Source organism: Mytilus trossulus, chromosome 4 (genome assembly GCF_036588685.1).
Source record: "Mytilus trossulus isolate FHL-02 chromosome 4, PNRI_Mtr1.1.1.hap1, whole genome shotgun sequence".
NCBI lineage: Eukaryota > Metazoa > Mollusca > Bivalvia > Mytilida > Mytilidae > Mytilus > Mytilus trossulus.
Genome location: NC_086376.1, coordinates 77605303 through 77632783, shown reverse-complemented (window position 1 = coordinate 77632783; position 27481 = coordinate 77605303). Strand labels below are relative to the sequence as shown.

At 32.3% G+C, this 27481-nt stretch overlaps 2 protein-coding genes across 3 annotated transcripts; both read right to left on the bottom strand.

Moving 5' to 3' along the window:
* Positions 1–3053: 3053 nt before the first annotated feature.
* On the bottom strand, positions 3054–6514 carry LOC134716026 (zinc finger protein 234-like). 2 transcript variants are annotated; one of them, XM_063578696.1, is made up of 3 exons: positions 6448–6498; positions 6336–6391; positions 3054–4446 (listed from the first exon to the last, which is right to left on the bottom strand). In XM_063578696.1, exon 3 carries the CDS (start codon positions 4320–4322, stop codon positions 3171–3173), a length of 1152 nt encoding a protein of 383 aa, XP_063434766.1. In that variant the 5' UTR covers positions 4323–4446; positions 6336–6391; positions 6448–6498; the 3' UTR covers positions 3054–3170. The 2 variants fall into 2 exon arrangements, with proteins under 2 accessions (XP_063434766.1, XP_063434765.1); XM_063578695.1 differs by having other exon boundaries at positions 6336–6514.
* A 1538-nt stretch (positions 6515–8052) lies between these two features.
* On the bottom strand, positions 8053–13028 carry LOC134716025 (uncharacterized). The gene is made up of 2 exons (XM_063578694.1): positions 12821–13028; positions 8053–11135 (listed from the first exon to the last, which is right to left on the bottom strand). Exons 1-2 carry the CDS (start codon positions 12821–12823, stop codon positions 9192–9194), a joined length of 1947 nt encoding a protein of 648 aa, XP_063434764.1. The 5' UTR covers positions 12824–13028; the 3' UTR covers positions 8053–9191.
* Between the last annotated feature and the right edge of the window lie 14453 nt (positions 13029–27481).

The window sequence follows — 27481 nt, the reverse complement described above, 5'->3', positions numbered from 1 at the left end:
AATGCTTGTTGTTGGTCTCTAATTTCCTAAACTGTTGGCACCATAACCTCTAAAATGAATTCGAACCTTTTACTTGTGGTATTCAACATTGTGGTACAATTTCAGAGCAATTGAAATACTTGTTGGCAAGTTATTATCCTAAAAGTAAAAAAATGCATTTTTGGGCCCTTTTGGGCTTTGCCTCTATGTAAATTTGCTACTTATAACTATCGACTGAACTGTGCCTATTATTGCTTATTATAATGTTTTATGTTTCATTACAGATGACATGTGTGAATAAATAGACATTGTTCTTATTTATGACCACGGTCATCAAGTAATGAAACATAAAACATTATACACAATAATAGACACAGTACTAGTTCAGTCAATAGTTATAAGTAGCAAATGTATATAGGCAATTATAACCCTCTAATTCCTAAACGGTTGGGACCATCATCCCCAAAATCAATCCCATCGTTTCTTTTGTGGCATTGAACCCCTTTTCTAAATTTCAAAGAGATTTATTGATGTAAACTAAAGTTATCGTCCGGAAACCAAATGTGTCTTCGGACAATGACAACATCATACCATTATATATTCGATCAAAACATATTTGGGGTCGTAAAAAAACTAATACTAGTATAAGAAGTTGTCAGACAGTTTTGTTAATAATGACATAATCTGACATATATACCATTACTGGTTCCCTTCAGACTGATCTCATCACAAACTTTAACAAATTGATGAAGCTGCTGTTGCCACTGGAAACACAACACCTAAGTTTTGTTTTCACTACCTCATTGAAGGGAGACAGGGATATAGCTACATACTAATATCATTGACTTACCTTTAGTGGTTCTCCTCCATCTGACCTCTATAAACTTGAGTTGAGCAGACCTGAGAGCAGTATATCATGTATATATATATATGTTCCTGGGCATACCTAAAATTAATTCCATAGATTTTCGGAGTTATTTTTTTAAGTCAAAGGGCCATAACTCTGCACTAAATTATCAGACCAGAACAAAATTCAACCTTGATCTGTAACTTGTCATTATAAAACAATATACCAATTGAATTATCAAATCAATAATTCAATATCTTCAAGCATGAAGAGAAAAAGTTTGAAAAACTGATTCACCAGACTGACAGATGGTCAGACAGACCATGAGACAAACGGAGTGCAAACATAAAGTCCATTTTAAAATTCTGAATTTGTTAATAGGAGACTAATTAAGGAAAAGTAATTAGCATGTCTATAGATATTTACACTGTGCTTAAAAGTTACTAAAATTGGTTGATGCAAATTAATCTTGACATATTATCAATAACATTCTACAATTTGTGGTAAACAAGCATGAAACATCTAGAGAACAATGCCATGAAGATATTTAATTTGAATATTTGAAACACATAATAAGGAGTACTTTATTTTTTTTGTCATTGCACCATAATAGAACTAAAGATAGTTGTCTCATTGGCAACCATACCACATCTCCTTTAAATTTGTATTTGAATAGATCTAATAAATAAGATACAGGTGTCTGTAGATATGATACACATAAAATGATTAACATTGAAATTGATGAAAACTGACCATAGATGATAGAGGATACAATTTTAAAAACTAGACAAGTTTTTTCAAGAGTTCTCAGAGTTATGTCCCTTCAATGGCAAAATTTATAAATGTCTTTGGTACATGATAATCATTGTCAGTTACATGATTAAAATATCTTTTAACATTTCTAGTTGCATCACTTGAGTTACGCACATGTTACATTTAGACACAAGAAATTTATCATGTTTATAATTCTCTTAACTGTAGGACTGTTGTCGCATAAAAATATTGTCTATGACTATGGGCATGAATGATGATGCTGATTCAAAACCAATGAAAACTCTGCATGAAAATCTGACATTTTTACACGTTACTTCTTCGTGACATTATATATGTACCACACTGGATAAACATTACTTTTACTAAAATTTAAGACATAAAAGAATGTGTCCCCAGTACACGGATGCTCCTTCTACATTAGCATTTTCTATGTTCAGTGGACTGTGAAAAAAGATCATATTATAGGGAACATGTGTTCTAAGTTTCAAGTTGATTGGACTTTAACTTTATCAAAAACTACCTTGACAAAAACTTTAACCTGAAGTGGGACAGACGACAAATGAACGGTACGACGGACAGATGTACAAACCAGAAAACATAATGCCCATAAATGGGGCATAAAAAAACCCAGAGTTTTATAGACAATAGACAGTTGGACAATATTTATTTGAACACACACATTAACATGTTATAGTTATACAATGATACACAGTCACCAACATAAAAGCAATTAACAATCATATGCCAGTGATTATACCAGTGACAGTCATTTGTGACAGTAGCTTTCATATATGCATATCTAAAAACAAATATTTGTGTATACATGTACAATCATTCACATACTTCATATTTAAACAGATTTTCTTTAAAATAGTATGAGACAATTTTGCCTCAATTTATATATTGACAGCTGATTCATGTCATTAGAGTGGACATATGTGGGTTACTACATTTATATGCAAAATTGAAGTTTTGAAATCAATGTTAATATTTATCTTCATTTAAGTATAAATTCAAAAGGTACCTCACAATAAAGCATAGCATGGACAGCAGTGGCTGATCCAGGGGGAGGGTTCAGGGGGTTGGAACCCCTCCTTTTTTGGATGAACAATGCATTTGAATGGGGACATATAATTGGACCACCCCTCTTTTTGTCCTGGGTTGGGAATCCCTTTTTTTAAGTTTCATTGTAGTTATACATGGTGAACCAGCACCTGGACTGGTAATGTTGTGGTATGATACATACCTACCAACTGTCACTATTTGCAGGGGATTTCCCCCATGGAGGCTCCAAAATTGAAATTTTGAAAGATCAATTTTGTCCACAATTTAAACAAAACAACTAATTTTACAATGCCATTTGGCTTTTAAAAGTATGAAGAAGCCAAAAAACAACATTAAAATGTATTTCCAGGCCCCCTAGAAGTTTTTTTTTATGACTATGACAGCTATCTTGCACGCAAAAACCTCATGGGCATTTTGAAAAGTTGGCAGGTATGATGATAATTAATAAGTTGATACATTTGTACGGTACCTATAGGTTTAACAATTGTTACACACATATCTTTAGTCAATTTTCCTCTGGTTCAACTTTAATGATAACATCCATGGTATCAAACTCAGCATTTGTTTCATCGTTACATTGGTTACTGGTTTCATCCATTAAAACTTCTTCATTTCTTTTTTCCTTTAAATTCTCTAATTGTGAACTCTCACTTTTATTTGCTCCTCCCATTCCACAAGTATTATACTCTTCCCGATGTTTTTTATTAATATGATTTTCTAATCTTTTGTCTCCCTTAAATATTTTTCCACAAAATATACAATTTCTACTCTTATCTTCTTTTGTTTTTTTGCGAGATTTTTTACAATGGTCATGTTCTTTGAGGAGTTTAATTGTGCTAAAACTTTTACTACACACATTACATTCATGGATCTCGGGTAATATTGAATGTGTTAACATGTGACTTTCAAGATGCTTTAATTGAGCAAATAGCTTTCCACATTCCCCACATTCATAAGTTTTTTCTCCAATCGTATCTGTTTTAGTAATTTCTGGAATTTCATTTTTCTCACTGTGTAAGTCCTTTATGTGTTTTTCCAAACTTGAACCAACTTTATAACATTTTCCACAGTAAGGGCACATTTTTACACGAGAATTCGGTGGTTCGTGTGTTTTCATGTGTACTTGAAGATGGTCTTTTCTATGAAAATCCAATGCACATATTTCACATTTAAACTGTTTTTTAGAAGCAGAATGAATAGCCATATGACGAACAACATGATGTGATCGATTAAAAGTTTTACCACATACAGAACATTGATGGGGACGTTCTCCCGTATGTATGCGACGATGAAATTGCATGTTCTGTTTCATTGCAAAGGCCCATCCACATATGTCACATTTATAGGGTTTTATTTTATCATGTATACGCATATGTTTTCGTAGATTTGTCTTGTTGGTGAAAGGTTGTAAACATGTGTCACATAAAAATAAAGTCTTTTCAGTGTAATCATCAGTAGAATTAGCTGTCACAGGAGCCTCAATATTGGAAGTTACAGAGGTATTAATCATGTTCGTATCAGTTTCAGTGCTAGCCATCAAGTTCATAAAATCAACCTCATCTTGACAATTTTCGTCCATTTCTAAAGGTTCTTCTTTCACTTGTACAAATTCATTGCCGGAATGTTGTTCATCTGTATCTTCGGTAGGATCTTCCATACTGCTCTAGATTTGATTTTAAGCTTTACATAGACTTATAAGTTGAAAGTGTGATTGTCTATCTACCCCAGTACTCTATTAAAAATTACCTAATTTTGTTTTCACTTGCTGAAGATCTCTCCATCTGAAAAAAAAAATCAACTTTTACATTACTTTATACAGAAAGATAAAAATGAGGCTTGAACATGTTGAAAATGTTCGAAATAAATACACATGTTATTCTAAAATAAACTATTGACACAAAAATGTGTATCAATGGCTTTTATGTATATTTCATTATATATGTATAATCATGATAATGTAAAATGTTGAAATTAAAGTGCCAATATCCAAACATTGTAACTATGCAAACATTCAAAGTCAAAGAACAATTTCTGATGGTGCAGTGTCAAAACCACCATGAAGAAATACAAATGCTTATAAACTGCATACCAAATACCATAAACTTATCATAAGTGATTCCAACACAAACTTAAACTTGTGAACTATGCAAAGTCAATGGAACATGATGTCAGATGTTGTGAGGTCATATAATATTCATGGAAATGAGATTTTCAAGTGCTCATACAACTGCATACCAAATATTATAAAATCAAAAACCCTTCTACCATGTCTACATTCAATATTTGGTATGAATGTTGTAATTTACGAATCCGGGTCCGTTCGCGCCCATTCACGGTCGCACCCACTCATGTTCACCCCCTTTCACTTTCGCACCCAAAGTCCGTTCGCACCCTACATGTTCGCGCCCAATTTTAATTGGTTTTGTGTTTAATAACTATAGCTTTGTAATCAAGTTTTGGCACGTGTATTATTATATTTGTTGTCATTGTCTCAAAATAAAGTGAGATAGCATTTTTTTTTGTGTTGAATAAATCTTAATCATGTTTTGGATAATTTATAGTTAAAAAAAAAAATCCTTTCTAAAGAAAGTCGGTCAACGTTTTATTTTGTGTTGGTTAGTGTATTCCTATAACTTTGTTTCATTGACTTGTTTCATAATAAAGTGAGATTCTGACTACGTTTTTATGTGTGTGTTGAATAAATTTTATCATGTTTATCTTTTGTGTTTTTCGTTTAAAATCTTTAGTGTTTTACTTGCATCAAAGCAATTTATAACAACAATCATGATTTTCCAATTATTCAACTGGAATTTGAATTAAAATTGGGCGCAAACGTGTAGAGTGCGAACGGACCTTGGGTGCGAACGTGCGGGTCCAAACATGTAGGGTGCGAAGTGTATTGGGCGCGAACGAACCTGATACCGTAATTTACATGGTTTACATGGGATCTGTCATTAGCAGGAGGAGGAGTCCTGGACTTAAAATCTGTCTGGACTCAACATTATTTCCATTGTAAGTGCTAATTCACAAGGTAACATTCCACAGGAAGACATGTAACACTTTAGTTCAAATAATTATGACGTCTGGCAAGGCTATTTTAATTTTTTTCTGGGACCCCTAATAATTTGGTAATGTAACACTACCAATACCTGAACACAATATTTTGCCTTTGAGCTCACCAGTCTTCCCTCTTACTTTTTAAGGGCATATAAAACAATTACAAGGGTAGTAATGATGTTGTTAACATCAAAAAATTATCTTGGTGTAAAATATTGGGGAAAAGATGATGAGATAAATGTAGTCCAAATAATTATGACGTCTTGAAAGGCTATTAAATTTTTTTTCTTTGACGCCTTACTTCGTCATTGAAGTAAGGCATAAAAGAAAAAAACTATAATAGCCTTTCAAGACGTCATAATTATTTGGACTAAGATAAATGAACAAATTGATATCTGATTTATATAAGTCCAAGGCCGTTAGTTGGCACCAGAAGTGATGAAGCAGCGCAACTATTATGGGCAAGGTCAAGCAAATATCCACTTTTTGATATGGGACGAGCTCTGACGTCCCATATCAAAAAGAACATTATTTATATATTATATGGCAAGTAATTTTTTTTTTTACAGTCTAAATTTCAGCAAAGAATATTAAAGCCTAAAATAATAATTACCATGTATTTTTTAAAATAAATTAGTAAACACGTTGTTGATAAATCCAAGGATTTGTATAGTTAGTCTAACTATACAAATCCTTGATAAATCTCACAACTGCCAAAGTGATGTTTATTCTTTTTTGTTATGTTGGTTTAACTGGTTCTTCCCTTATAAGATATATAGGTATATCAGAGCCAAACAGGGAACTATTCTATCCGTAGGAAAACAAAAATGCGGAGTTCTGTCCCTTTACTTAAAAGGAGATAAAAGTAGTTAATCCAATCCGAACCCATAACGTATTTGTCATAAGCTTTAGTCGGAGGTTAAAAGTGTTTCATCCAGCCGAAGTTCACGTCTCATTAATTCATGTAAAATATTTTTTATTTATAAGAAAAAATCAACTGAAGATATTTATTGTCAAAATTGAATGATTTGTTTTCCATTAAATTCAGACATGTCTGATGAGTGCAGTTATTTTTATATATATATATATATTTATATATGATAATCTATTTATAGGCAAATAATTTTTTATGACACTTGATTTCAATATTTGTATGAAAATAATAATTTCTCAGAAATGACATCATGTCAAAAAAAACATGTTAAACATTAATTTCATCAAAAGCATGTCGGCAGACCGCAAATTAGTTTTGACAATGTTTTAAATTAATATGTGTTTTTATATGAAAATAATAGGTGAAGTTACAATACGTGATCCGTTTTGACCTCTGACTGTTTGTAGTTGGAGATCCTGGATTAAATACAAGGTATAACATGTTTCTGTCACTTATTTCATAAGTATGTATTATATACAGATCAATCATGTGACATGGCATGTTCGAGTCACTACTCAGCTCGGATATCATCCCGAGTCGTCAGTCGAGTGCTTATATAGATCGAGGGATGATACCCAGGTTATATATAGAAAAGGACACATATACATCTTTTTTTTATCATAATTTTGTACTACCGACGAACGAACGCATCCAGGCTGATAACCCCATCATGAGTATCAACCCGAGCACGTGACACCACATTGTGCTGATATGAGTTGGTCTAAATGTCAATATAATCTGGCTGTATGTTTACTTTTTAATGCAAAAGACACATGCGTACACACTCTATTTGACTTGTTAGGATTTTTACCTGCACTGCATTAAAAAATATCCTGGCTACTTTTGATAAAAACTGTAAGACCTCAAATTAATTAATATGGCAGACCAGCTGACCTCTTTTGCTGTTACAGAAGTAAGTCTGTTGAGGCTACGAAAATTTCAGGAAAAGGGGCATTTAAATAAAATTTCATTGACCTTTTGATATTTCGAAACATCGAGGAGGACAGTAAACCCTCGAATGCAAACACAAAGCGAGTAAAATTAATAGAAATAATATAAAAAAGAAGATGTGGTACGATTGCCAATGAGACAACTATCGACAAAAGACCAAAATGACACAAACATTAACAACTATAGTTCACCGTACGGCCTTCAACAATGAGCAAAGCCCATACCGCATAGTCAGCTATAAAATGTTCCAAGAATAAAACGTTTTCAAGTTCATGCATTTTAATTACTATATATTTTACAGAAAACATAAGATAAAAGTCATATGATATTTTAATACTATAAAATCTAAGCAATATAATTGATACTAAATAACACAAATAACGATAAAACATTGTCAAACAAAAAAAGTTTGAATGTTTATTACTTTTTTTTTCCTTTTTTTCCCCTTATGTTTGGCATCATGCCTCTTATCAAATTATCACTACGATTATCATATTTATAGGTAAAAATGTAAAAAAATAGGGTTACAAAAGTCAACATTGTGTAATAATCTCAATCACTACAAAAACAAACAAACAAATCAATAAAAAATCACAAAAAGGCAAATAGTCAAAGCACATTTGCAAATATGAAAAAACAAGAATATAAAACATTTTACCATAGCACAAGAGATGAGAGGATTTCATGATTTATTTGAGATCTGTTTCAATATTGTCCAGCATAAATTATATGAATTTAAAATCTGCATCACAACTTTATTTTGAAGAACTCTGTTCCTCGGGCACTCGGGCATGACGGTTTTGACCGGCATTGCAGTTTCATTTTCAACGTTTGCATTTTGTTTTAAAATTATGGTGATATAACGTCAGAGATATAAAGTTAAAGCTCAGAAAACAAAAATAATGTAATATTCTGGGTTGCTTTCTCACCGTTGTTATCTTTTAGTCAGAGTATTGTTTTCTTCAATTTAAGATGCTTTACTTAACGAACATACATTGTACTATTTCAAACTATTTTGGAATAAAAACAAAAATGTCAAATAGAATTGAATTTAAAGTATGAGCCAATTCAAAGATCTATGGTAATGCGGAATTCCATTTTCTAAAGGGAGATATGTATGATTATTTGAATCTGAAGGTATTTTTTTTTTATCGAAACATAGTAATTAAGCCAACATAATTTGGCCAAGAAAAACCACATTGACGTTTTCGCAAAAGAATCATGGTCGATGTCTTAAATTAAATGAAAATCATAACAAAAAAGGTGTTTTTAACTACACAATGATGACAAAACAAACATAAAAAAATATACGAAAGACTTTGGTAAAAAGAAGTTTACAAAATACGTACAAGACGTATAAACTTGAAAGACTCTTGGTAAACACAATGGATAACAGAACATTTATGCATACACAAACCTTTAAGTTTATAAAAGTAAATGTATGTGGATAAAAAGTAATAAAAAACAAACATAAACGCGAGGAACAATAATACAAAGACCATGCATTGTCAAAAGCAATAGATAACTCATTACTCTTGAGAAAAAAATATACCCTTCCTCGAAAGAAAAAAAACATAATGAGGTCTATTGGTATGATTTACAGTGGACCTCAAATGAGGTCTGACGGCAAATGCACTTTGTAGCATGCCATTGCCACATTCGGTACTGTTTACGAGCATTCAACCACGGGTCACTGTCGTATTCTTCACTGATAGAATCAACATCCTTTGCAGCAACATAACTTTTCAAAACGCTTAGAAAATGCAGCCATTCGCTTTCTGATTCAAAGTATTGCTTCAGCAAAGGATTTCCAGCTTCATACAGGCGCATTGCTCTTCCGATCAACGGTTCATTTCCCTCATTCTTCATTTTTGTGACGTCATCCAGACGATCGACGAGTTCCTCAATTTTCTCCTTGTTGATATTGAGAAGTGCTGAAAATAGTTCTTGTCTGGAAGAATTTTGATCCTCTGAGATCGATCCTTCGTAGAACATTGTATCAAGTCTTGCTAAAAGTTTAACTCCTTTTCCTCTGAATGAGTTTGCTGCTTCATCTCGGCTTTCCATTATTCTTGGGATGTTTTCTTCCATATACGGACCATGCATTCCGGTTTCGCTATCCATGAACCTCAATACCTGTGCTCCACCAATTCCAATACCATCCACACCAGCATAAACAGCATGTTTAATCTCGTTGAATTTAAATCCCGCTGAGAAATATGTGACAAGTCCACGAAGATGTGCTTCGTGTACTATTGTTAGGGCCTCTTCAAATGTGAGCTGATACATAATACATTTAGAAGGGTAGGTATCGCTGGCTCCATCCCACGTGATCTTATCAAATCCACCGATGACGGTGATTTCTATGGCTCTTGTCCCGATTTCCATTCTTTGATTTAATTGAGCTGGATTTTCTCGTTCGTAGTCGTCTAAAATTACTTGATTGAGATTCCAGGCTGCAGACAAGCTTTGCCTTTTCTTTTTTATAACTTGACCACGGAGTGCCAACATGTATCTTACTGCTTGTGACGTCGATAGACCTTCCATGGACACCTTGCACTCGGCTGCACCTTGGTTAAAAGCGGCAGTTGCAGAGGCTGCTGTTATATTCACAATTTTCAGAAAGTCTTCTTTGAAATCACCTGAATCTTTAACACATCTTCCAACAAAATATGTTGTTGGTGCGTTTGGCCCTACATGAAGGCGAACTCTGGCAAAGTCAATTATCGACGGGATGCGATAAGATTCGATTTTTTCTCTGGGTAAATGACGTGGTCGTTCCAAATGTTCAACGTGTACAATAGCACCTTTCATCCAATCATTGAAACGTGTCGTACCAAGCACGTGGCCATCGCCTGGGTCTGTCAAAGACATATAGGTTTGGGTGTATGGTCGGAAGCCTGGAGTTCCAAGACATCTAGCTGTTGTGTGTCTTCCCTGATGACCATGTGCAATGTTGTAATAAGCAATCTGAAAGGCCACATACTCAAATAATGACGGTTGCCTTGACTCATTACGGAGTGTTTGTGATAAACCACAAACGGCGGGCAGGAAGTCTGATGATAATTTTTCGTTGTCCCAGTGGAGGTGTAGCTTGTTTGTTTCGTCATCAATAGTTGCTTCAAACAAGATGGTATCACCGGAATAGTTAGGAATTATTCCTACGAAAAGTTCATTTTCAACTTTCCATTCCTTTACTGTATCTGAAGCTAACTCTACCGCCATCTCCAGCTGATCAATAATATCCTTGACTCTTTTGCTTTCGATGATTTTGGAGCAAATGCCCTCAAAGCATTCTTTTCTTTCCTCTTTATCAGTAAAAATACCTTCAAGTCTGAGGCGGACGACATCACTTGCCGATTTCATATCTATGGCGCGTCTGGTCGGAAGTTCTTTGTTGGATTTGAATGGTTTATCCAAACTCTCGACTTTAACCTTGACATTGTACAGGTTTAGAAGAACATCTTGCAATATTGACAAAGAAACATGCCTCAATTTTCCTATTCCAACGGTACACGATTCTTTACTCTGTGAATAAAAAAGAAAGCAAAACTAAATATAGGCGAACAATCTCTTTTAGTACTTTAACTTCTTTATTCTAAGAAAATATTATCTTCATCTTATCGCTTTCTTAGTTTTGATTCATATCATTTTAACATCAATATTGTAAAAAAAGGCTGTTATAAAGTTTTAATCGATCGTCACTGACGAGTCATTTGTAGAAAAAACTTACGTCTGGCGTACAGAATTATAAACCTTGTAAATATTATAAATATTTAAAAAATAATAATTTGTGGTTAATTTATTAATCAATTAAACGATAGAAGGAGGTTTTGATCCGGACTTCATCAAAGGTTGTGTCACCTTTATAAGCATCTTTTTTTTTACATAATATGAGTAACATTTTTTTTGCAATTCTATTTTGTACACTAGAAAAAAGCGAAAAAGAAAATATGTGTTTGAAAAGTGCGAAGGACCCACGAAAATGAGTATGTTTTTGTTTCTTTTAAACAAACAGGTGTTACAAGTGTTACTTTCAATTTGTGTCCGGATTCAAATTATCAAAGATTTTATTAAATAAAATTGCGAGTGCCTTCTTTGTGCAATGTTTTGGTTCTACATGGAATGTGTTAACAATTCCATCATCTTACTTGAAAAAAAACATGCTTACGTTTATCGAAAATGTCTTTTTTAGTTTAATTTTAAATTGCCTACATCGACTTTTGTTAGTAAACATGTATTGTTTGCACACCCAACTTAATTTGGGTTTATTTCTGTCATGGCATTCGAGGTCCAGTTTCTTGAGACATCATTCATTATACATGGATCATTGCGCAAACGTTAATGAGACAGCAGCCCAACGTAAAATATCATCAACAGACAAATAACCTGTCAGACAAAACTTAACATATCTAACAAATATTAAGGTAACAAAATCGTTAACGAGCAGTATTTGTTAAAACACATAGTAGTTAAGGATGTTCGCTTATTCGTTTATTTTAAAAGACTGAACATCATAATTTCAAAGTGGTATAGTAAATAAAGAAAAGAAAAAAGTAAAGAAAAAAATATCAGGTCCATGTTAAATTGGTTTTATCTATAGTTAATTGTTAATTTCTACAGCTCAGGGTGTTTTTGTTCCGATTTTTTAAAAGTTCAAATGTATAACATTAAGGTACCCTGCGATCATTATATTTTGTATCTATACATTTATATGAACCAATAGGTGAGTCGCCGACCCTAAATAAAGTCATTTTGATTTTCCCATTTTCACAGGATATGAATGTCTTGGTACTTCATAATTCGTTTCCTTTCATTTAAGATAAAATTAAGATTGTGTTATAAACAAAAAAGCGAAAACACACCAAATAAATATGCATTCTGTTTATAAAATCCTTTAAGATGATATCCTTTTTAATATCAAGTTAAAAAAAAAAATGAGCAGACGCAAAAAATTGTGTTGTTAGTTGATTTTTTACTTCAAAATAGTTACTTACAATGATGGAAGTCTAGTGTTTTCTTTTTAAATTGAATGCATTATAAAATAAATAAGCATGCAATTAAATTTGGAAAAAAATTAAAAATAAAATACCAGCTTTAATCTTAATTATGTAAGAGAAATAATAAAGATAATAATATATCACCCTCATGCTATTTCCTCAAACTATATGTATGACCCAGGGCCAATTAAGTCAAAGAATGTTATAACTTACCATTGTCAGTTATTAGTATTAGATGCTTTGTATGCTATGTTTTTGGTCAATCTTTCAGGAGAATCGTATCAGTTTAAATCTCTCAGGTGATGAGTATGAATAAGGTTTGACGGATTGACAGATTAAACACCTTTATATAGTAGACTGTGTCCGGATTGTATTTTTAAACTCTCAAGGTGTGCCGGATACTTCAATTTCTTCACTATAGGTTCTATGAAAAAAGACCTACTTCCTGGATACATTCTGATTGGTTGTACTTTTTTCTCTCATATTTTTAAGTACACAATATTTGATTATTTGAAAATATTATGAATGACCCTTACTTGGGTATACGTGACCTAAAACAATTTTAAACGTGAACAGAAGAACCTTGAATGTCAAACATAACTTTGCAAGTTTAACCAAAATAAACGATGATTCTGATATAAGCGCAAAAACTATTGAAATATATTTTTAAATGAAATATAAGATATTGGTTTTAGCTTGAAACATCTCTTTAGAAATATTATATTAAGAGAGCAGTCTTAGACGACATAAATGATTTGTATAAAATGGCAAACAGAATACGAATAGGAGACACAAAATTCTAAAGGGAAAGCATACCTTTTGATCCCCGATTGAAATCGAGATTCAAACAGTATTATACATATAGTAGAGGAAAAAAACAATTACCACCATTGAGATGTTCACATCCATACGATGTCAGTTTTTATTTTGTGGAATTTTGTCTTTCATATTTGGTGTAGGATTTCTACCTTCTTTTTTGAAATGTTGAATTGTCAACCTTATTCAATAGCCTCGTATTGAGAAATATTGTCACATCTGTGGCTTACCTACATATATCAACAGACGTCTTATGCACAGATGCTGTTTTGAGTAAAACTTTTTTATTGTTGATAAGGGTGTGAGGTTTATTATGCAAGACATGTGATTACGATCAAGTATATATCTAGTAACAGCACACTTACCATAGCTGGACCTAACTACGCAGAATATTATAGCATCCCATTCAATTGCCAACATAAGCTTGGTTTTGCAATATGAATATTGTTACTGTTTTTCTATTTACCTTGACCCGATTATGACTTTTATCGAACCTACTCCCTTCGAAGACCATATCTTTACAATATAAACAACTAATGATATGTTCATGCATGCATAGCATTATAAACAGACTATTTGGAACGCAATTATTTATTTCAACATTAGCATTTTTCATCTCAGTTAGGAGATTATTTTCCCCTGCACCTACAGTCATATAGTAAAGTGATTTTGACTGTCTTGCATAGTTTACTTGTTGAAGTTTTGCCCTTTTAAGTTTCAATAGACGAGACATATTTATTAACAGGTAATAAATCAACTTATATAGCGTTTTGTATGAAGAAAATCGGCTGTAGGTTTCTATATCTTAGTCTTTGGTAAAATTGAGAAAGGAAATGGGGGAATGTGTCAAACAGACAACAAGCCGACCAAAAAGCAGAAAACAGCAGAAGGCCACCAATGGGTCTTCAATACAGCATGAAAATCCCGCATCCGGAGGCGTGCTTCAGTTGGCCCCTTAACAAAATTGTAGGCTAGTTCAGTGATAACATATATAGTATATGTCAAATTTTAGTTACAAGGTAAGTTAGTAATTATTATAGAGTAAGACGACCAGGTAACTGGGATTCAACGTATGACTTTAAACGCAAATATCGGCGACAATGGTACCCGAACTCGTATTCTATTAACAAAAGTAATGCATAAATAATAATATTATGTCACATTATATAGTTATGTCTTCTATCTTTGAATATGAATTTGATAAAATCTGGGTAACGCCCCTCTGAGTTAAGATACCAGGAAGAATAATAACGAATACATTAACTAAGTGCAAACTTGATAATTATTTCAATCAATAAAATACACCTGTAAATCGACATGCACATTATTGCAGTTGGATCATTTTGTTAATTTTTTTTTGGAGAAACTATTTGTCACGTAAATTCCACGAACTAAAACACTAAAACAAAACACTTTCCGATATTACTAATATATATATATTTTCATAATACGAAATTAAAAATCGAAATGTAAACACTGATGCATATACTTCATCAGTCACAAAAATAGAAACATTTTTATCAAACGCCAACACAAAGATTTATAAAATCCATAAACTTTAAATTTCTCGGAATTTGAGATAACAACTACAATACGTTTAAATAGCAATAACGTACTAATTAACCTTATTTTCGTGTGAGATGCAGATTTGGCTTGAAAAAAAATAATTTCCGTCCGGGCATGAAAAGATGACATTTGGAGTAAATTTTATTGAGAACATAAATGTACCCATTGCCTTTGCCATACCGTGTCTGTTCCCTACCCACAACGATGACCAAGGTGGAAGCGATATTTTATAAGCGAGAACAATTCTGATAGCACTAAGTAAAGTTTTAAAAACTACATAAAAATCATTTATAAAACAGCTATTTTTAAAAGAAAAAAATAATCCAAGTGATCTATCGGTAAACGTAGGTAGGTAAACAATCAAATGAATTACAAAAATAACTTGAGAACAGTGATTAGAATGATTAAAGTACATTAAGACTAAAAACATGAATACACATTATAGATAGTGAGATAATAAAACGCGTGGCTATTTGAAGTCACCAGAGATTTTGAATTCCACGAAATCAGAAAAATGGTAGAATTTCTTGCACCTGCAATACCCCCGATTTTAATTTTAGTGTTTCATTATCATTCAATCAAAAACCCCAAAGAAGTTTTAAAACTACACAGTTAAACCCTTTACATGCATAGTGTATGACTTCTTTTAATTTTCATTTCATTGGTGGTTTTTAGTATTTCAAAGCGCCGAAAAATAAAATCTCGTCTGCACGTTACCATGACGACATAAACAATAAGTATGCACATTATCTTTGTTTTAAGGTGGTATGGGTGTAATTCGCCATCTTGGATTGTAAAAAACAGAGAATCTAAGGTCCATATTTTCTATCAAATTAGCAAAATTTGATGCAAGAATGCTGGTATTTCATGTGTTTTTACATTTAAAAGATCCAATTTATAAGAATATCACTTATAAATATAAATATATGTACAAGTGTAGATTATTTTTGGTTGTTTTAAAATATTTTGAAATTGTCATTTTAAGGGGAGGTAACTCTAAAACAGTGCATTTTCTGTTGGATTGTTCATGGAATTTTTCTACTTTGTATTTTAGCCGGAAAAAACGCACGGTGACCCTATCTTTTCTTTTGATATTATCAAAGCATTGTTTGAAAGCTATATTTTCCTAATTTATTTTACAATTCTATCATTTCGTTTAGTTTCTATTCACAAAATAGTGTTTTTTCCTGTATAATCCATACAAAATTTGTCATTTTGTCACGACCCGTAGCTTGAAAAAATGCACGGTGACCTATCATTTTAATAATATTTTTTAACATGTATCAATAGATACTACATTTTGGCAAAGTATGAACAAATTCTATCATTTTTATTTTAGACTCCCATACCACCTTAAGTCCAAGAAATTGCAAAGTACCATACAGTGCCCACACATGCCCTTTAAGGTGCAGACAATGATCTTCTCAAAACTGTTTCAGATTTGTGTATGTAAATCACTTTGCAGCCCAACATGTACCTTAAGATCTGTGAAAAAGACAAAAGTCTAGAAGTTAACAACAATGTTTTCAAATTTGAAATTTTAACCAGAAGTGAAACGGAACCCTTCAGCACTTCTGCAAAAGTTTTCCTACAATCTACTTTAATAAAATGATTCTCAAGAAACATGTGCATGCCAATGTCAACAAAAACTGATTCATCATGACTTTTTTAGACACATTTTCTATCTGGAAGTGGTTAAAGCGTTATACTTTTAGAAATTATTTCTTTATACAATGTTAACTTTTACATTTGACTATATATATATATTAATATATAACTCGTGTAAACATCAACCCAACAATGTTAGATCTGTAAATTTGCTTTCGCATGAAGATGTTATTGGTACAGATCAGCTAAATTGTCTATAGTAAAGGATCCTACAAATTAATGTAAGATACAGTCACAGAAAATAATTATATTCATAAGTACGTCTGAGTCAGTGACAACCCTACAACAGCTGTATCCATCGGATCGCCATCAATGATGGTGATACATGGCTGTGTACATAATGTATATATAACTCGTCTAAACATCAACCCAACAATGTTAGATCTGTAAATTTGCTTTCGCAAATTTTTGGTTCTTCCCTCGCCGGGATTCGAACCAATGCTACTGTGATATCGTGACACCAAATCGCCTGCACTGCAGCCGTCCCGCTAGACCACACGACCACGTGGGCTCTCAAATAAAGAGCTTGCGCTGGCCATGTGTTACCTTTCCACGTCAGTTTTAATCTAGCGGCGTACTACAGTACATGATATATAAGGCATGAAGATGTTATTAATATATATATTCTCTTATATGTTATCTCATCCGAAATATTGAATTTTATGCATTTTTAATACATCTTTATTTCTTGTATATTATATTTTAACTTCTCTGTAACCTTTGTATTTGCATGGTTTTATGAGAATAAACTATCCATTTATCTTTGTTGCGAGTTGTTTTGTCACTAAAGCCTTTCCTAATATTTGATTGCAATTGCGTATTGATGCATTGATTGGGGAGGGTCATAATTTGAAAAAAAAATGCACATTAAATGCCTTTGACCATTACAGTATTTCTTATAGTCAGTAGTTGCACTTGTCGGATAAACGTAAATCAAGAATTATGTTGTAACTGTCTGATTAAATCGAACAATCTTCTTTTAAGTGCATATCTATTGTTATAGATATAACTACTACTTTGTCCATGTATATAGTTACATAGATGTTAAGTTTATTCAATCACTTAAGATTACTGGCAGCGAATTTAAAGCTATGATTGGATAACCGAAAAATAAAGAATACCAGTTTAATTCCCCTGATTTTCTTTAAAGCTATCTGTTTTTAAAGTACATACAAGTACCCCTTGTTATATATGTACACAGTTTAACACCTATGCCTAACAAGGAAGACTTTGCTTTACGTCGGCAACATGTATATAATTTGTACGTTATTGATATGTGTCCAAATATCCTGCTTATTTTTTTCTTAACGTATATGTTTACACAAACTTTACGTGATTAGATCCAACTTAAATTGTATTTTATTCAAAACTAAAAAGTAACTCTTGAAAAGTATTGTGTACGTGCGCATGAAATAGAAGTTTAAGTACAAAATGGTTAAAAACAAATGGCCCGTAGTTCTTCAGTTTTCTTTTCGTGGAACCTTGTTTTAACTAGTTCAATCAATCTTTTAATGTATATACTACTACACTCTGAAAGTCATGTAGGTTGTTAACAAGTACAGCAATAATTTGCAATCTTTAGCGTTATTGATTGCCGATATGGAAATTAAATAAAGATGTGGTATGATTGGCAATGAGACAACTCTGCACTGGACCACAAGAGAAGAAAATGACGGATAAGATCAAGGATTTTCTTTTTACAATAAAGTCCAAAGTCCATTTACACGTGTTTTATAGTAAAATTTAGTCATACAAGTATTCATAAAATATTTTCAACTCTTTTTTAAATTTGAAGTACATGCATCATATGACTTTAATATATAACCTCGTACCGTTTTTGTTGTTATTACATGTCGTATAAATAAATCCCCGAAATCTTTGCATGTACGATAAGACCAATGTATAAACAAGAAAGCATCCTTTTGTGGTTTATTTTGTTTAATAATTTTTCACCACAGCTAAACAATGCCTCATTAGGATGGATAACGCAGTGTTTTCCAGAAAAAAATCAAATCTATTTTAACTTTCACTTAGTGGAAACCCAGGACTAACTGTTAACCTGAATTTCTGTCAAAACAATGTTAATGAGTTAAGGATGTACTTTGTGAGGTTAGGTACAAATTAAGAAATTAAAATTGATACTATCAGCTGGTAGAGCATTAATTAATGATAAACATAAGCTAAAAATATTGATAGGTCATGGACTAACCCGAATAATCCAGTCGTTATAGTCCGACTCACTATCGATCGCTACATCGAGAGGACACTGACCGATAGAGGGCGCTGAATTATTCGAGTTAGTCATGGACCTCCTTTTCGCTCTCTAGATATTTGAGAATTAAAAATATGTCGGGAAAAGGCTGACTCGGACTTTTACCTTATGTTTGCATTGGTATTATTTGGGTCTTAAAACAAAAGAAAGAAAATCAAGAATCTTCTAAAATTTTGGTAAATGACATTTCATGAGCTATTAAGTCTTGTATGAAAAAAATAAATGGGTGTTATGGGGCAAAATATTTTACATTGTATTGTAGGGAAAACACCAAGGAGTCCGAACATTTAACACAAATTCCAAAACCTCACCTAAGTATATCATTAACATTGGTTACATTCAATGGTTGTCATAAAGAATCATTATACATGCACGCAAACGTATCAACTGAAAGTTTATGGCCAAATTTTAAAAAGTTGAGTCCGTTTCATCTTAACCCAATTCAGAAAACACTTACCGTTACTTTGATGATATTTTTTGTTTTAATAATCAAGAATGTTCTTATTAAACTGTGGTTTACCAAAAAGAACTACCTTAAAATCTATATATTTTAAACAGCAAAATTTATCAATTTCTATACTTTGATTTTTCAATTTAGCACGGGAAACTCTTTACAAGGAATGACGACACAAGAGAAGATATTTCGTTAATTTTCCTTTGGTGTTCATTTTTGCATCTTCCTGCCGGGATTGGTTGTATTTCGGCAACCCGTTCGCTATGCCTGTGTCTGTAACGATGTTTGAGACTTTAATAAACTTATGAGTATAACTGGTAATTTTTTAGGTCAGAGATTTCGATACCACAAATAACGCAAAACCTTAACTAAATACTTTTATAAATACTCTCATAAAAAACCAAAAAAAAAATGGTTTGGAAGTTTGGTAGCACACAATGTACAGATAATATACGCCTTATCACAAACGGTATGTCAGAACCTAATTTTTTTTACAGCATATACTGTATATAGAGCTCGTAAAAGATAATATCCATGGAAACGTATTCATTATTTGAAAGTTGATCAATTTACGACTGTGGTCAAATTTTTGTTTACCGTCTTCATCGGTTCCACATACATTTGGTTTCTGTAAGTAAACTTGACACATGTAGGGTTCTGTCTGAAATCGGACCTATTTAAACATATATCTAATTAAGTGTTGCTATTTACTTATGAATATACAATAAAATTGCACAAGGCCACGCTTTTATCAGACTATTCACGTCGTGTTTTAAAACCCTTTATCCATTAGATGTTAACTAATTGATATTTGAGTCTTGAAAAAAAAACAAGAGTTTTTAGCTTTCTGTTACAACGAGTAATCTGAGACCGGTTAAATCTGTTTTCTGCCATTTTTTAGTTTATTTTTGGTGCTACCTGCCGATCTGATCACAATTCGTTCTAATCTTCTGATTACTGTTTTTTTACAGTTTGTTCGAATGGTACAACTGCATTCACATGTCTGTCTCAGCTTAGATGTGTTGAATGCTCACAAACATATTCAACCCTCTACAGTTCTAAGTCAGACGTCTCTCATTCAGTAGTTGTCGTTGATTGATTACTGTTTTTATGCCCCACCTACGATAGTAGAGGGGCATTATGTTTTCTGGTCTGTGCGTCTGTTCGTCCGTGCGTCTGTTCGTCCGTGCGTCCGTTCGTCCGTCCGTCTGTCCTGCTTCTGGTTAAAGTTTTTGGTCAAGGTAGTTTTTGATGAAGTTGAAGTCCAATCGACTTCAAACTTGGTACACATGTTCCCTATGATATGATCTTTCTAATTTTAATGCCAAATTAGAGATTTTACCCCAATTTCAATGTCCACTGAACATAGCAAATGATAGTGCGAGTGGGGCATTCGTGTACTGAGGACACATTCTTGTTCATATTGTTTCAGCATAAGTCAGGTTTTCTCTGTTATGTTGTTTTTATTTTAACATGCCGTGGCCTTTTATAGGTTACTATACGGTATAGGTCTAAGACATTGTTGAATGCCGTAAGGTTGCCTATTGTAGTTGTTACATAATCTTCCCTTGGTCTCTGGTGAGTAGTTGTCTCATTTAAAATCATATCACATATCATCAATTTTTTTTTTGGGAATTTTGGTTCTCAATGCTCTTCAACTTCGTACTTTATTTGGCCTTTTTAACTTTTTTTGGATTCGAGCGTTACTGATGAGTCTTTTGTAGACGAAACGCGCGTCTGGCGTATATACTTAATTTAGAACATACTCACCCCTTCTCGTCCAATGAAAAGTCATTTCTTTCCCCTCTAATTTTCATAGTACATGGTTTTCCATGCACTATGAAATGCTATACATGAATGACTTTTCATTGTCAGTTAATTATGTGAACTCTTAAAATAACCGCACTAATGAAGTGTACAATCCCCTGAGGCATTTTCCTTAGGAAAAAGGACTATACTGATTAAGGACGAAAGAGCAAAGATTAAAACAAAAACCTTTGGAATTTTACAAATTTTCAAACACTTTCTAATGGTACACATCCATTGTATATATAAAATAAACAAAAAAATATATAGGGTAAGGATGGAGGTAAAAATAATTTTTATTTAATTTATATACCCAAAATTTGAGGGAATATTTGGGTTTTTTTTCTCAAGAAAACAATACCAGACTGCTGATATATAAAGAAGAGGATTTTTTTCTCGCAGAAACACAAAACATGAAAATTTATCAATAAAAGGTAACATTTAACGGTGAATGGTCTGAATTCAAATATTCATATAGAGAGTTTTATGTTTATAAAAAAAATAATAAAAACGGGGATTTATATAACAATATGGCGCTTTTTAAAATTAGATCTAAAGATATATAAGTATTAAATTTTACCTGAAGCAGAAGAAAAACTATTAATCCTTTTGGTCCTCACAAACTATGTCAGTGCTATTTCATTCCATCCATTGAAATGATCATTACCTATGTTTTATTTTTAGTTAATTATAAAAAGTGAACTCTTATTTAGGTTTGAATATTACAATGGGCAAGGATCATTTTGTAAGGTCACTCGAAAGTGTGAATATGTTCTAAATTGGTCAGACAATACTTGGTCATGTTTTATGAAGATTTAAGCCCTCGGCTTCGCCTTGGGCTTAAATCTTCATAAAACATGACCAAGTATTGTCTAACCTATAATTAGTCCTGGTATCTATGATGAGTTTATTTATCCATTTAAAAAAAAATGAAGGGTGAGTAGTTGTATCATTTAAAATCATATCACCTATCATTTTATCCATTTAAAGGAGCAGGGGTCATGATCATTGTGTGATCTTTATTCGCAGGAACCTCATTGTTCTACATGTTATTGGTTTTGGAAAACACTATTTTACTTAGATTTCATCGTCTGTTCAATAAATTTCCTATCATGATTTATTTAAGTAGAATTCGAACTAAAGAGGCCCCTCATGGGGGGTCCTAGTAATCACATAATCACCATTTTTTTGCCAATATAATCACATTATCATTAAATATTTGCTTATCTTTTGTAATCAAATAATCATAAACTAAAAATACAGTCCTAGGTAATCAAATAATCATGAAATATTTGGCTTAATAATCAAATAATCATTAAAAAAACGGCCAAGTAATCACATAATCAAAAACCCCATGAGGGCCCTCACTAAACAGGAACCGGTCTAAACAGGAGATGTTTTTTTTGTATGAAGTGTACATGACATTACAAATGTATTTACAAAGAAACATGTTATATTGTATATCATAGAATACAGACAGTTTAGAATTCAAAGACTGTTAAAAGATAAGAAAAAGTTGATTCGAATAAATTATAATAAACACTTGACTAAGGTTTGGATGTCCACAGTCAAAAAGAAAAACTGTTTTCTCATGTCAGCGTTTTGTTGTATTCAAGACATACGTTTTTACCTTTTTTAGTTTGTAAAATTACCGTTATGATAGTGATTTTTTTATTTCGATGACTTTTTATAATTGTATATATATATATGCCTTTTTTCTTTTCAAACTTATAGTAGGTTTTGTGATTTTTTCATCACTTGTTCAAAATTGACCTGTTAAAATATGCATATTGAGAATACTATAAGTAAATAGTGTTAAATTTTGTAAGCCGTTTTCATTTCATATTGAAGTTTGTTTTGGTGGAGTCTTCTTTGCAGATGACGATCGATTCTGTGTTGTTTTTTTTCGTCTTCTCTTCAACGCGATTGATTTTAACAAAATTGTTCGAATGTGATTTTATTTCATATTCCGTTCTTGCTTAAACCATGTTTTCATCTATAGTTTAAGCTTACACATATTATATCTTATTGCTTTTATATTAACTTTTCTCTATAGGCAGTTTTGTTGTCATGTATGTGGTCCTTCTGATACTTTACTTGTTGCACTTCCTCCATCCCTTCGCAACCAATCAAAACCAAATATTAGAAAGTCAAAGATAAAAAACACAAACGAAAAACTACCAAAAGACCATGACAATACACAAAGCACAACATACAAAACTATCATAACTACAATATCCTTCCCTTTTCACGAATATGACCTAACGAAGAAGACTATTTACTGGATTTGAAATTGAAAAAAAATCAACACGACTGGTGCCAAATGTGGAGCAGGATCTGCTTACCCTTTCGGAGAACCTGAAATCACCCTCAGTTTTTGTTGGGGTTCGTGTTGCTTAGTCTTTAGTTTTCTATGTTGTGTCTTGTGCACTATTATTTGTCTGTTTGTCTTTTTATTTACCTTAACAGTATAAGTTTAAATTGGCTACTAGCTATACATCTTGTAGATTAGATATTTACATCCGACAACCTGAAATTAACTTTTGAACCTAAAGTAAAATAATCTAAAAAAAATAAAGTAAAATTATGATTTTTTATTGACCTCGTGCTCAAGTATCGTAACGTTATAGAAAACACATGATCACGTAAAAAAATCGGATATGTCAAATGTTATTTGCCATAACCAAATTCTTTGATTGACTGTTTTTTGTTTTGTTTTGTATTTATATAAAAACATATTATACCAGCACGACTCACATAACATTACATTTTAAAGTGAATAAGTCTCATTTATTGGGTCAAGGTTTTGGCACAACTTTTTGGAATTTTGGATCCTCAATGCTCTTCATGTTTGTACTTGTTTATAACTATTTTGATATGAGCGTCACTGATGAGTCTTGTGTAGACGTATGACGTACTTAATTATTATACTAGTACTTTTGATTACTATTGCAAATGGATAACTCTTAGTGGCTTCTGAATGTTTCTCTCTGACTTTTTTTCATATACCTGTAATATAAAATGTCAATCGGAGGTGAATCAATGAATAAAGGCTGTGTTTGATTGATTGTTGGTTGCTTAACGTCGATAGGCAAATACATCATGCTTGTTCAGGACGATGTTTTGTTTGAATGTCAATGCATACAAGGTTTGAATAAAAAAGTACACCTTTTTTGGATCAATACCAAAATTTTGCCGACAGCTGTGAACATTGTAGTTTTGTTGGTAAACCCCTAAAATAAACACACGAATCTGTCATGTCGTCATTTTACTTTCAATCAAAGGTTTATAAAATAGCAATGCTGTAATATGAATTCAGTAGAAATTTCCCTACATCTTTATTTATATAAAGCCAAAAGACTTCCTAGTTCAGTTACATATTTTTCTTTCATAAATTGTTAACAAACTTTTTTTTCTCTGTAAATCGATGTTTATTCATAATTTAACAAGAAAGTCCTGTCTTTTCTTGACGTTTAAGTTATGCTCTAAGCAAATACGTTAGAGTTAGATGAATGTTATAAGGTGCGTCAAATATGTTTTTAATCCGGATAACTGGACTGGATTCACTTTCTAAAGAAATAGATAACCAATGCCGATATAGAAGTTTACCTTCTGCTGTTGAAGTTGTGTCTACCATATAACAAAATATTTACTTGCCGCGTGCGTATAAAAAACAGGATAATAAAAAGAGATAAAATTGGGAGGCTTCTATTAGGACACCACTTAATTCTTCAAATCAAACGCAATAAGATAGCACATTTAAAAAATGGTTATTAATTCGAACCAATAAGTTTATTTTTTACCTCCAGACATAGATTGCCGAAGCCGTACTTGGTACAACGTTTCGCAATATTCGATTTTTGATATTCATTAACTTCAAACTTCATTTGGCTATCGAACTGTTAGCATTAATTGTAATGCCACTGATGAAGAAGTTTGGTGAACCACTATTTAAATAATCTTGTAGCATTGATAAGTTTTTACTATGTCTGTCACAAGAATAGAAAGATGCGTTATTTGTCAAGTTCCAGAGAACAAATTAATAATACATACAATAGGAAGTTTCATTTATATAGACCGTGATAGATGAAGTTTAGGTAAAATTAAACTTCCACTGGAAGATGAGGGTAATTATCTCATCCCCAGTGACCATTGGGGTGCCACTAGTAGAACATGATCTGTTTACAAGTACTCGGAAAGAGGACATGATATCGGCTATTAAATTTTGATGTCTCCTTGGTACCTTCCGCCTGTTCTTATTGTATAGCAGCAACAAATAAGTTTAAAGTTTAAAAAGCAATTTAAGAAGTGGAAATATATATATGTACAAAAAGAAAGAACTATAGTTTTCTGAATAATTATATATTAAATGTTCCCAAATAGCATCAGTCAATATAGGACAATATTTAGTTTTTTCTGCAATGTGGCGCTTTTTTCTTTCTTTTTAAATATGACGTTATAAGTAACACATGTCTTAAAGTTTGATTAAAGTAAAATGATTAGAAACTGCATGAACTGATTCGGATTTTGTTAGACCTACTCTTATATCTCATTGACACTGATTCGACACTTTTCTTTTATTTTCAACACTTGTACGTGTACATATATATAACATGCATTTAAATCGAATGATCTATATTTGTCGGACCACTCCTCTTAATAATCGCAAATAAAAAATAAAAATCCGGAAAACAAATAGATTTATGACGTATAACTTGCATTTGCTTAAGTATTGTAATTGGTTTCGTAATAAATTGTCGAAGTAGTAAAGAGGTACATAATATTTAATAAAACATCTTTTAACTATCAAAGTAAATCGTTATATACTTCCTTTTTCTCCTTGCAAAAGATGAGGCAGACTTCATACGTGGCTGTTTAATATTATAACGAAAGGAAGGTGCATAGAAAATCAACCTAACAATGTAAGAGTAGATCTGATTTTTTTTCTTTTTGCAAGGTGAAAATTAATTTTGAACCTCTCAGTGAATCCTTTCCAACCAATTAAGAATAAAGGCAACAGTAGTATACCGCTGTTTGAAATTCATAAATCGGTAGAGAAAAAATAAATTCGGGTTACAAACTGAAGCGTACAAAAAAACGAAATATCTATTTTTGTATACCAATAAAACGGTTACTTTTATCACCAATGTATTTAAAAATATTGAAATCCATTTAGATTAAAAAATATCACTGAGGAATGAGGAAGCAAGGTGCATTTGCATACTGTTTGTTATCAAGGTCTTTATAAATAAAATGTGAAATAAAATGAACTTAAAACCTCGTATCATGTGTCTTTGTATCTTTCTATTGTTCACTTTTTTTCAGTGCAATTGTACAATAAATTACCAGAAAATTGTAACGGTAATATTTTTAATATGTCAAAAAGACAACAATCCGTCCAAAGAGCAGAAAACAGCATAAGGCCTCGAGCTCCAAATGGAAAATCTTCCACAGCTAGAAAATGCTGCACCCGGTTAAGGGCTTCAGCTGGCCCCTTAAAAATGTTTACTAGCTCAGTGAAAAGCAAAACAATAAAAAAAAAAACCAATACGAACAAAGGTCATATATCTCAAGCCAACGTGCATATGCATACAATTTGTTATCAAGGTCTTTATAAATAGAATGTTAAATCAAATGAACTTAAAAAATCCCGTATCTTGTATCTTTCAATTGTTCCCTTATTTTCAGTGCAACTGTACAATGAATTATCAGAAAATTGTAACGGTAATATTTTAATGTGTCAAAGAGACAACAACCCGACCAAAGAGCAGATAAGTATCCAAGGCATCTAAAGGGTATTTCTAATAGCTAGAAAATCCAAGATGACGGGCTTCAGCTGACCCTTCAAAAATCTTTTTTTTTTTTAGCTCAACGAAAATCGACGTCAAACTTATCGAATCATTTAAATGCACAAAAGAACAAAAAAAAAAACACTACAAACATAACTATTATGTATTACATACATAATAATAAAAGGCCAGAGGTTCTCGGTTTGGAACAGGCGCAAACATGCAGCAGTGTTAAACATGATTTTGCGAAATCTCAACTCTCCCCATATACCATTAGCCAATGAAGAATGAAAGTTTTATGACCGAATGACTGTTTTTTTCTTTTGTTTCAATAGAAGACATTTTGAAATTTACCAATCACTAACAAGACTTGCTTCTGATCATTATAAGTGCTTCATATTTTTATACGGCTGTGCCAAAAAAATGAACATTGCTTGGTACAACGTCGCTTCACAAAATCCTTCCACATTGATAATGTCTAATCTGTCAGAATCATCGACCGT